This window comes from Egretta garzetta, unplaced genomic scaffold (genome assembly GCF_000687185.1).
Source record: "Egretta garzetta isolate BGI_Z169 unplaced genomic scaffold, ASM68718v1 scaffold215, whole genome shotgun sequence".
Classification (NCBI taxonomy): domain Eukaryota; kingdom Metazoa; phylum Chordata; class Aves; order Pelecaniformes; family Ardeidae; genus Egretta; species Egretta garzetta.
In genome coordinates, this window is record NW_009259719.1 from 1,728,106 (window position 1) to 1,740,225 (window position 12,120).

Sequence of the window (12,120 nt, forward strand, 5' to 3'; positions counted from 1 at the left end):
AGGGAACGTGTGGTAAGGAGAGATGTATTTAGCAGGCAGTGAGGGCAGGATTGCCGTTGGTATGCCAGAGAGCAGATCCTTCAGTTGTCTGCACTCTTCCCTCAGCCATGTGCTGAAAGGGCAGGCAGAGGGGGAAAGATATGTGCTGGGGTTGTGAAGACCCTCCTGACCTTGGGACCGCACTGCAGCGTGACCGTGTTCCTTTGCACCTCTCCAGTCTGCCAGCCCTCCTCGTGATGGCTCGAGAGAGAGGATGTTTCCCAAGCAGCCATTCCTTTCCAAGGGGTACCACAGCTGCCCTGTCTGGACTTGGAGTAGGAGGACAGACCAACAACAATGTGTAGGAGTCGAAAGAGTCTTGCTCGTGTGTTTTCTGTGCAGAATGGTGCTGTCACAGAAATTAGCTTGGCTTTCAAACTGAGCAGCCAAGATATGAGCTTCTGCAGAGAGTTCATATGTCATGAAAAACGACCAGGAAAAATGGTCGGGAAAACAGGAATATAGATTGACTTCCACACTTACATGTGGAGTGTTCTCCCTGCCCTGGGTTTCTCCAGCCAAGTGTCTGCACTCCCAATCCCATGTTTCTTTTTCCAAAGGATTTATATGTCTCTCTGTCATGTAGTAGTGACAGTGCTTGCAGTTGGAGAGAAGAGTGCATGCAGAGGACAGAAAGGGTTCCAGGCAGAAAGAGAAGCTGCTGATCAGAATACTTGTGTGGGCTCAAGGGGAGCTTTTGCCAGGCTTTGTCCTCAATCAAGCAGTTGGGAGCTGCTGCCATCAGTAGTGCTGGCTCAAAACGCCTCCAACTCATGAGGTTCCTGGAGCATATGAAAGGACAAAGCAGCACTTGATTAATAACCCCAAGAGCTTTGTTACACCACCGTGGCACTATGGCATTCATGGCATACCTCTAGTACATCTTGCATCCTTGTTCACAGCTGTTGCAGGGTGTTATACAGCCGAGATGGTTGCTGTGAGTAGTCTCTCCAAACACTGGTGTGGACAGCTGTAGGGGAAGAAATAATCAGCCTTTTGCAGTTTTCAGAGTGAGAAACCACATGTGTAGATGTGGACAGCAATGTTCTTGCTGCTCACCAGTTATCAGGGCAGTGGACCACGCTGCTCCAGAGTTACCGTTCCTCAGTCTAGACCAGTGTGGCTTGGTCTCTATGTGCCAGTGATCTTGACTCCTCCAAAGCCAGGTTATGCTGCATCCTGCAGATTTGCTGTTAAAGTGGATGTGGGTAACTGCGCTCTTTGCACTTCACATTAGCAGGAACAGAACTGTACAGAGAGAGGCTCTAGTTCCAGGTTAGTGACGCAGATGGCTGACTAAAATAGGATTTGTCCAACCAGGGGGAAGAGACTGAGTGAAGCTGGAGGTGGTGTCTCCAGCATTATCTACAACATTTTTTTTTATCCTCAGATCACCAGCAAAGAGCAAAAGTACCCAATGGGAAATGGGAGGGTGGTTCAAAAGACTGAAAACATTAAAGGCCTTTTACAGCAGGTATAAGCCTGAGCATCTGGTGCATGAATTTAGTTCAGTTTGAATGCCTGTTAAAGCTCCAGTAGTAGTTGATGTGCAGTGTGTTCCTTACCTAGTTGGGCCTCACCTATAGTTTATCTGAGCTGCAGCTTTCTGTCCTTGGATGTATCCCTGTGCCAGGGAGGTTGTGCTGGCTGAGTTAGCAGAGGCAGTTTGAGGAACTTAAGAGAATTTTGCATGTTTTTCACAAAATGCAAGTCCATCAGTACAAAATCAGAGGAAAAGTCATAGTGGGGACAAGGTGCTTTATTCTGCCAGCCTGTTCCATTTGTGTCTTTGAAGGGCTTTCAGTACCTCTGGTAAAAGCCACCTCCTTCCACTGCCACGCTGAACATTTCTTACCAGCCAGTTTTTGGCTGTGCTTCAGTGTTTCAGCATTGTTTTGTGCTTAGCTAGGGGGGTTAGTTGCAGCATGGCAAAATCCTTACTCTTTGCTGAGCAAGCTGCCTCTGCAGCATTTTAAACTCCTCTGTGGTAACTGAGTGGGAGACCTAGCCCTGAAATATTGAGCTCCTGTCTCTCCATAGTACTGTTAACAGTTGTCCAGTAATGGACCAAACAACACTTTAGGGAATCTCTGCTAAGACACAAGAGAAGAAGGCAGTTTGCCAGAGACAAGCGAAGTGGGTAGGACTGGACAGTAATTCCTCTCTTTCCGTTGCCAGCTGTCCCCGGAAAACGCCTGCGACGTGCTGTGCATGGCAGACATGTACCTGCTGCCTGGGCTCAAGCGTCTTTGTGGCAGGACCTTGGCTCAGATCCTTGATGAGGACAACGTTGTCAGCATCTGGAGGATTGCAAAGCTGTTCCAGTTGACCCGGCTGGAGGACCAGTGCACAGAGTACATGGCAAAGATCATTGAGAAGGTAGCAGAAAGACTCCTCACTGCACTTATCACATGTGCCCGTAAATCTAACTGAACAGTGAGCCATAGATACAACGGATATAATGGTTGTACTTTGGTCTGTAATAAATGGTTGCCCTCTCTGGTTTAATGTGCTTCCTGAAAATGAGCAGCGGTTAAGTAGCAAAGCATATGGTGAGTTAGAACGGAGGATGAGGAGTGTGGCAGTACCTGATGTCACTGCAGTAAGCCAGATGCTGGTGGCTGTCTAGCACATCCCTGTGGGACTGTGGGGTGAAAACCTGCCCAAAAAGTTCTGCAAGTGCCGTGAGCAGGTGACTTTCACTTAGCTTTCAGCCACCACCTCCAGAGCAACAACAGTATTGCCCAAATACACCAGCTGCAGCCTAGAGAATGCAGTGGGGTGTGTGGGGGAGCTCTGTGCAGGAAATGTTTTTTGGTGTTTGCTGAAGGGAGTTCTTCTGGGCATAATACTATAGAAAGAAGTAATCAGTGTGATCTCTACTCTCCTCCAGGATGGCAAATCTAACAGTAGGGGTTTCCACAGGGGAAATTTGGCTGTTGAACAGCCAGAAGTAATGAATCTAAAACTGAAGTTTTCTTTATGGGGCTCCATTTAAGTGTAAGCCTGAGTGATTATAGCTTGAAGTTTCAGGACTCATGGAGAAAGCTAAAGCTGCCATACGGAAGGATAAACTAGAATCTATGGGGTGTTCTTATTCTGAGACAGGTCTCTGTAAATTGCTTGTACAGTTCACATGGGAATGTAACATTTTCACCTGCAGCTTGAAAGGTGTGAAATGCCTTTTGGCATGTGAAAACAGCTAAGGAAATGATTTTGGGGCTGTTATTTTTGTTCAGTTTATAGCTTGGGGGTGATAGACACATCAGCATGCACCCGGATTCTGGCTTCCGAAAAAAGGATTTGGTTTGAAAGCTGAATGAGTATCCCAAGTAGTAATCAGGCAAGGTAGGGCTTTACTTGTGTGTTCCCTGTGCATTAACCTTCTCTAGCCTTGAGTGGGAGTCCTTGGACCCAGCATTGGCAATCTGCCTTCCTAAGGGTGTTTGCACAAATGGAGCCACCCCAGCTGTTCAAACATCAGCAGCTGCCAGCATCTTGTAGAGAAGCACTGATGATGGCAACAGGGAGAGATTTTGGCAGTGTGTAGCATAGAGCAGGGCTCAGCAACCTGCTGTGCCCAGGCGCAGTTTGGTAGCATAGACAGACGGAAGCTGCCTCTCACCCTTCAGCACACCACATGTTCCTGGGGAACTTGATGCAAAATCATTCGTAGGTGACCTGATTCTGTCAGTCTGGGTGCAGAACAGAGCAGCTGCCTTGCTGTGATCTGCTGGTCGGCTGTTGGTGATGGGGCTGAGAGCCATGCTGGGGATAGAGTCATCTGTGGCTCCTGGTTCTGAACTGGGCACAAGCACCCACTGTCTGGCCTGTTGCAAGACATTTCCAAAATGTATATTCATGTGCCTCAGTGCCAGAACTATGGATGCTTAGTTAGTGGGTCTTACAGTGAGCTGTTTGAGGTGCAGATTGCTTACAGTTGTGACCATTTGTTGTTGGAGTATTACTGCCTCCTTAGGATGAGTGGCAGGATCTCCAAGTGATAAGAGACACAGGAAGATTTGGGTCTCCATGTACCCTTAGCATTCCCTTTTTCTTCTGTGGGATCCTTCAACAGTGGTTGAGCCCATTATCCCAACCTTTTACATCCCTTTACCTGCCGTCTTGCCTTCCTAATGATTCTTTTTTCCATCCTGTCCAGCTGGTGGAGTTGGAGGAGTTTGTGGCCGCTGTGAAGGAGAATGCAGAGGCTGTGGAGGAACGGCAGGAGACTGACTCAATTCCTCTGGTTGATGACATCCGCTTCCACATCACCAGCAACGTGCAGACTTACAGTGCTATTGAGGAAGCCAACCAGAAACTTGAAGCTCTGGAAAACCTCCTGGCCAGCATAGGGCTTGAGTGCTGATGTGTGTAAACCCTGCCTGTCATATGCAGCCTGCGTAGCCCCCAGTGGGTTGGCTCCGAGTGCAAGAACATCCGAGTCTCTGAATGTCTCTTTTTCCCTTCCTTTGTCCTTCTTCCAGTCTACTTTCAGGCATGGTTTCTTTTTAATTTATTTATGTCTGGACATTTGCATGTCTAGTTTGTGTTTTGGTTTTATTTTGCTTTTTTGTTCCTCCTTTCAGAAGTAGCTCCCAAAGCTCAGCCCAAATCACTAGCTGCTGCTTTGTACAATACAATGCGGATGGGAGACTGCAGGCTGGTGGGGGTGGTAAGGGAGCTGTTCTGGGGGACTTGCTAACGCCTGGTGTTAGGACCCATCCTGTTCCATTGCCCAACAACACCTCTGAAACTGGTTCATGCCAGGATATTTGTTGAATTGCCACCAGCAGAGGAAGAAAACTGGATAAAACTCTCCAAATAAGTATATTGGAAAGGGGGTGGCCTTTCTTTCACTGTCAGCATTGTAAGATCGGCAAAGGTGGGCAGCGCTTCCCTAACAGTGACACAGGAGTACTTGGCTATGTGGAAGGCACTGTCTTCATCTGCTATTCTAGTTCTTAGATGAAAAAAACCAAAGTGATTTCCAGGTCTTCCCTAGCTTTTCATTGCTTTGAAGTGCTCAGAATTTAAAAGCTTTGCTTTCTGAACAAACACCATGGGAATGCAGTAGACACCAGAGTCCTTCTGTTCTTAGAAAGCAGTAGCATTCAATGCATAAAAAAGGGAGAGCACCCCTTTTCTTCCTAAGAGGGGAAGGAAACACATTCTTTCTGGAAACAGCACTTTTCTTTTTGTCCATTGTGGTAGAGCAAAACTGCCTTGCTTGGTGGGTCAGGAAGAGGGGTCACTGGAAATCTTTTTTTAAAAGGAAAAGGGGCCTTTTGGGTCTCTGGCAGGACAGTTGGTCCCACTTGTCGACCTTCTGGCTTTGCTCAGCCTTGAGCCTTGTAGCTTCATTGTTCTCCAGGAAATTCACTGTTTGTACTAATGAATGTTTTTGAATCTGTGTTCTGCAGTAGGTCGTGTTATCTCGTGTTGTCTCCCTAGACTCCTAATGAGGGTAATGATGTTCTTTCTCCTTGGCACTAATCAGCAGGCGATACCCCTGCGCAAAGCTTGCCTTGCCAAATAGGCTACCCTCAAGAGTTGTTCATCTCCAGAATGGCATGGTATGGGAGTCTCGGGTCCCCAAGGCACAGGCTGGACATGGGAGGGAGAAGAAGCATTGTGTGAAGCACACAGAGAATCTTGTACAGACAGTAGGCTGCCATTACTAACGCATATTGCCATTTTGGTCACTTTGTGAGGCAAGAACTTGAAATAATCCATGTCAGCTGTGCTTTGAGGTGACAACTGGGCATGGATCCTCTGCAGCTTCAGGGTGGTGTTTTCTGTAATGGTAGTGGTGCTTCACATTGATAAGGAAAGGGTTTGGAGACCCAGTGTTCAGCAGACACTTGTTTCAGGTGTACTGGGAGAATGGGTTTCTCTTCTTTGCTAATCTCACCAGGTAAGAGACTGATGCTCCCACACCACGTGAGAACTGCAGCCTCACTGCCCCTGCTCAGAGCATCTGCCTGTACCTGGCATGTGTTGCAGCTGTTTGCATGTACGTGGGCAGGCTTTGGGCACCGCTTGCACTAGGGCAGGCCGGGTTCAGCTGCAGTGAGGAGGGGGCACTGGGGTTTGGCCGCTGTACTTGAGAGAAGCTGGACTTTGGCAAAATCATGTGTCAGGATTGAGTTGCCCTAACAGAAGCTGGGGACATAGCTGGTGGGGCAGGAATGAAGTGCATTGACTTAACTGGACCCTGGATGCTTGTGCACTCTGTCATCTGTGTTTAATTGGTTTCTCTTGCAGAACAAGTCTCTTTGGGGCAGGGGATGGTGGCTGAATTCAAGCAGGGCATGCTTCAATACTTCTGTTTCAAAATGCTTGTGAGGAAATGCAAGGAGTTCTTGTGGTTTGTTTTCTGCAGCCATATTGGGGGGTGGGAAGAGGATGTGTCCCTGCAGGGGTGTGCTGCTATATGGAAGCAGGGAGCAGCAGGAGTGTGCTTCTGTGTGAGGTGGTGCCATGGAGAGGAGCTGTGTGTTTGTTGTGTGATTTGTGGAATGTGCCTCCATGTCCATCTCTAAGCTTGGTGTGGCTTTGACAGGACCACCAAATTGCCCAGCACAACTTAACTGGTAAAGGCATCTCAGGGGACTTGAGGAGGGGAAGAGCTATTGAGAAAGCTTTACTGTGAAGTCCCATATATTTTGGAGAAAGAAGGGTGAAAGCAGAACTGCCTGTTTTCTTGCTCAGTGGAGTGTCACATTCGTGAAAGCCTGCTACAGAAACAACCGACAGCTTAACCCAGCTGCTTCAGTTCCACCGCGTTTCTCTTCCCTATATGGCTGAAGACAATACTGAAGCAGGATGTTTAGTTTATCACATCTCCTCTGCTCCTCCTGCATAGATTCTGCATATGACATCTTGGTGGTCAGCTTCCCACAGCAGTGGTTGTGACAGCTCTGCACAAGGCTTGCAGGGAGCCACCAGAGAACAGAACGTGGCCTTTGCCTTCTGTTTGTGCTCAATGAGATGCAGAAACAAGATCACCAAGGAATGTGCTAATGCTTTTCTCTGCAGATGCCTCAGCTGCTGAAGCAAAATGGACACTGGTAGTGGGCAAAGCAGGAGGAAGGCAGAGGAGGGGCAGTGGTGCTGGGAAGTGTTTTCCGTATGGCTGCTCTGGAATAATTCCATTCCCGCATCCTTAAGCGTGGATCAGGTGAGGCTGCAGTTGTACACGTGGGAGGAAAGGGCCATGTGGCCTTTTGATCTGCCTCCCCATCAGTGCAGCTCCACGTGGGCTGCCAAGCAAACGCCTCATCTGTCTGTCTGCACTTAGTGGTCACATCTGTGAGCCCTGTCAGGTTGTCCAATTACTTGGGGTCCTTTAACACCCCCCCCCATCCCTTTTGGTGAAATAGGGCTATCAAAAAGCATGCGTAAGCAGATGGTCAGCATGCAGGCAAGCTCTCTCATTAAGATGAGCCAGGTCAAAACTTAGATTTGAATTCACTTTATTCTTGCTGCAAATAATTTTATGACAAAATAAAAACCTTTTGATTTTTCTTCTGTTGCCAGTGTCCTTATTGTGTTCTGTTGCCTCTGTCCTTTTTATTCACTACTAGCCACTTGTTGAATTAAGAAGATTGTAAAATTTATCAGAGCAACAATATATTTAAGAAGAAATGTGTAAGCATGTGTGCAACAATAAAATAGTATATTTCACTATATCTGTTCCTGCTGTGGCCTCTTTGTTACCAGCTGACAACATCAGTATGGCTTTATTTCTGAAAGGACTTGGTGAGCTCCTTCAGCTTATTTTCCTGGGCCAAGGGCGGGCTCTGCGCCGCCTGGTTCCCAGGCAGTGAGGAAAGCATGACGCTGCTCTCCTCCCTTGGTGACCCATTTGTACAGTCCTGCCAGAACATGGGCGTGAAGCACTGATTTGATTTTACTGGCTCCTTCCTCTCAGGATTATTCTGTTTTCATTAAGCAGCACCATGGCACAGGCTTGGGGGGTGGTGGTGGTGGTGGTGTATCAGGGAGGTGATTTTTATCTCGGAAAGTTGCTCCGGGCAGCCCCTGACAGGTAGGTTGTCCCTCCCTCTCTTGTCACCCTGTGCCTCTGTCATTGCTGACTGTCCATTAAACCCAAGGATGGAGATTTCTTGAGCCTGTGCTTAACTACTCTGGCTTTTTCAGTGCAGTCATGGAGCCTCTGAAGGATGTGTGTTCTCCAAAACCTGAAGTCTGCTGAAGATCCTGGGCAGTCCTCCTTCTCTTTGAGGACATGGATGCTTATTTTCTTTTGCTGCCTTGTATGTCTGGGTGGCTGCAATGGTCTTGGTGGCAATAACTGAGCTGCCTGTGTGCGGCCCCTGTTGACTTGTGACTGGCATTCAGGGAGTGAGGATCCAAGCCTGTCCCCGTGGCTCTGTGTAGGAACGTGCAATTTTTGGTGGGGGGATACTGACAGCATCCGAGTGACTAATGCTGTTGAAGGGAGGGACTGGGCTTGGAAAAGTTCAGGCACTAATCGGGCTTTTGGGACTCAATAAACGGTGCTTACAAGGTGTATCGTTGCGCTGCGAGAGCCTGGAGTAAATGACGAGGGTCTCTGAGGCTTGAGCTGTCCGTGTTGGTAGTCGCGGTCCAGCTGCAGAGATGGCACCGTCCCATGTAAAAGCTCGCGGTTGCTGTGCGTTGGCAAGCTCGTCTGCTCGAGGTGATGCTGAGCTTTCCCCTCCCTTGCTGTGGGCAGCCTGGTGCAGCCTGGGGAGCTGGACTGCGCCTGTGCTCAGCTCCCGGGGATGGGCAAACCCAGCTGGGGCTGGGGGTGGGAGACAGGCTCGGCTCCGTTCTCTGCTCACAGGGGGTAGGGGTGCTGGCAGAGCAGGTTTTTGTTTACCTTCTAAGCTAAAACAGATTTGACGTAACAAATTTTATTAAGATAAGAGTGGCCACACTGGCAAAATATTTATCAGAGTTGGGGCCTGTTTTGAATAAAGGCACTGGTTCTGCCAGGGTTGCTGCCTGCCTTGAAGAAGTGCTGAGGGAGAAGGGCAGAAAATGCCTTTTTCTAGGGTTGCAAATGGCTTCTAGGGTTTTAGGTTGGGGAAAACAGAGGTGGGTTATTGGCAATAACCAAGGCAAGGGCTGCAGAGAAGCAGAGTGTTCATTAGGGGACAGCAGCCACATCTGAGTGCAGCTATGGACGTGCAGATCCTTGTCGCCAAAGCCAAGCTGCAAGCTCCAAGCCACATGCGATCAGCATGCGGGGAAGGGGGCAGGCACGCCCATGCCTCTCACTTTTCCTAGTTGTGGTTAACTTTGTAAGCCTGCAAGTTCGGGCCAAGGTTTGAAGGGCATTTCAGGAGACTAAAGAAAGCCTTGGAAGAGGATCAGTACCCATGCAAAGAGCTAGCTGTGGTCCCGAGGGTCTGGCTGCTCGGTTCCCAAAATAAGCTCTGAGAAATGAGTGTGAGAGCTTTCCTCTCCCCCCTCCTGTTACCGTCAGAGCAAGCTTGAGGGGAAAGGCAGCAGGGTTGCCAAGTGAGATCTGCTCCCTCCCGACGGCAGCTCTCTGCGTTGTCCCCTGCTCTGGTAGCTGGCGTGGCAGAACGCGGGGCCGCTGCTTTGGCACGGTGTGTCAGGGAAGAGGGAGCTGGGGGGTGCTGTGGCCTGGCTGGGTGCATCAGTTCATGGGCTTCAAGGTAGGGTGGGGTTGGTCTCTTTAAAGAAATCTGAAGTAACTTGATGTAGCTTTCCCATGGAGGAAACAGAGCTGGTCTGTGTTGCACTGGGATGTCATTTAAAAACCCAGTAAGAAAAAATGCCTCCCTCCTTATTCCTGTATCACATCGCTCCTTTGCGAGCCAGGGTCACCCCGGTACCATTCGTACAGGGCTGCAACAGTGACGGACCCTGAGAGCAAGGCTGTGCAGAGACCTGCTCTGGAGGGAAGGCAAGTAAGCGTGTTAGTGCTTCTCGAGATGTGCTTTAGGAGATGAAGGCTGATCTTTCCTGTCAAGGCTAAGATGACATTATATCTCTCCCTTCTGCTCAGAAGGTTTTATTCTAACATATTCTTGGCACAGCATAGCAGAACCACCAATATTTCTATGAATTTTATTAAGCTTGCTTCCACAACGGGAGCCAGCAATCTGCTCTCTAGAACTCCTTCCACCCCCCTCTTCCCTGGATCTAAAAAGGAACTTTTATCCAGGAGTTTTAAAGCAAGTTTGTTGGCGGCCCTTTTGCAAAGGCTGTTGCTGAGAAGCTGAAAATGCTTCAGGCGAATTGTCCAGAAAGCTTTTCCTGCTGTGCTGTTCCCCGCCTGAGTGCCCGTCGGGCACAGCGTCTTCGGAGCCGTTCAAGGCGCAGGCTCTGGCCCCGCTGCTCCCGGGGTGACTGCTCCTTCCCTTCCCCGGGCTGGGGGAGATGGTGTTTCTCATTTCCTGATTTTACGTGACCTTTTCCAATCACGCATGCAATTTAACGACAAACTTCCAGGTCTAAAAGCACACGAGGGGAAAGCACTTCTCTTGCTCTGCTCTCCCCAGTGCTGGCTGCGATAGCAGGGCAGATCAGTCTTGCGTGCAAAGTTCAGTGTTCGCTGGGCATCCAGGGCTTGCCAGTCACGCAAGTGCCCCTGGGCTGGGTTTTGGCCACAGTGTGGGATGCACACACGCTTGGCACGGGAGGAGAGGGCTTGGTGTTAAAATTGCATGGAGTGAGGCCTGGAAGCTGAGCGCTGTCTGGGCTTTTGATACGGCTAACACAAGGGCTGCCCTGTGCTGTGGGCAGGCGGCTCCTTGCTGTCACTGCTGCATGAAGCTGACCCTGCAGTCCAGTGTGAGGGAAAAAGTGGTGGTTTTTTTTTTTTTTTTTTCTCTGGATGGGGAACCAGAGTGTTTATTTCAAGCACGTGGATATCTTCTGCTCCAGATTCACTGTGTTGGCTTCAGGAGAGCTTTGCTGGTGTTGCCATTCCATGATTTTTCATCTAAATGAAGGCACAACTCTCTATACAAAGGTTGCTGATGTTGGGAAGGCTGGAAAACCCTGCTTTTCCTGGGGCTCTGCCTCACTGTGGGGTTTACCATGGCCTGGTTGCTTGCCTTTGGTCATGGACCCTTCCTAAACTGATGCAGGGAAGGCACCACTTGTCCTTTGCACGTGAGCTGCCATCGCTTCGCCGCTGCTGTTCTCATCTCTGCGTTTTCTTACAAGACAAGTGTTTTCCGTGCTGGACATCTTGCCCTCCCCTCTGCTTCCCCCCCAGGCCAAGCAGATTTCTTTGCCAAATTTCCTCTGTTTAGACATGAGTGCATATCATGCGATCGATCCAAACTCTTAATTGGTCCCTTAGGAATTTTTTTTTTCTTTCATCTGAATTCCTGGAAAGTTTCCAAGACACTGAAGAGCTTCCTTGGGAGGGAAGGGAACTTAATCCCATGTCCCTCCTTCCCAAGGAGTGGCGGCCGCGGGAAGGCTGGTTGTTTGCCTTGCTCCTGGTGGGAGGTGTGGGATCTGCAGTGTTTGCTCATGGACATGGCAGTTGTTGGGAGAGGGACAGGAAGGTGAATGGCAGCTCTGCATCAGCAGCTTCCCCATCGAATGGAGAAAGAGAGCAACCTGGGCTGATAAGGTGGGAGAGCCTGGCCCTGTTTCTGTGCACGAAGGGGACTTCTTGTGCTCGTACATGGAGAGAAGAGCAAACAGCAGCCTGAGAAACCCCACTTTTGGGAGCCTGGAGCAGCGGCGGCAGGAGTCAGGCTGCCAGCAGGGTGTGGGGTAGTGGTGGTCTCTGGCAGCAGCAGCAGCCGGAGAGGCGCAAGTCCCCAATCGCTCCCAGCAGCAGCCTTGGAGTGAATTACAGCCCCCTTCTCCCTCCTCCTCTGATGGCTGATAAATCCCATGCTGAACTATTTGCCAGCAGAAAATGCAACTGAAGCACTGATGGTTTATAGGCCGGGCAGATCTTCTGAATTAAAATTTCCTGCTGCTCACTGAGCTGCAGCGTTTGGCCTGAGCCTGGCCTGGGTGATGGGCTCTGTGATCCCAGGGGTCTGATGGAGGCACGGTCCCTGCAGGAATGTGACCGAGTGTGACACC

General features: G+C 49.6%; 1 protein-coding gene across 1 annotated transcript in view; it reads left to right on the forward strand.

Annotated features, from left to right (window-relative positions):
• The window catches only part of ABTB1 (ankyrin repeat and BTB domain containing 1), a 27,360-nt gene extending 22,046 nt beyond the window's left edge, over positions 1–5,314 (forward strand). Inside the window, exons 12-13 of the mRNA XM_035894648.1 lie at positions 2,218–2,418; positions 4,202–5,314. Of these exons, the coding sequence (XP_035750541.1) occupies positions 2,218–2,418; positions 4,202–4,408 (408 nt within the window). The 3' untranslated portion in view covers positions 4,409–5,314. The remainder of the gene's footprint in view (positions 1–2,217; positions 2,419–4,201) is intronic.
• Positions 5,315–12,120: the final 6,806 nt, after the last annotated feature.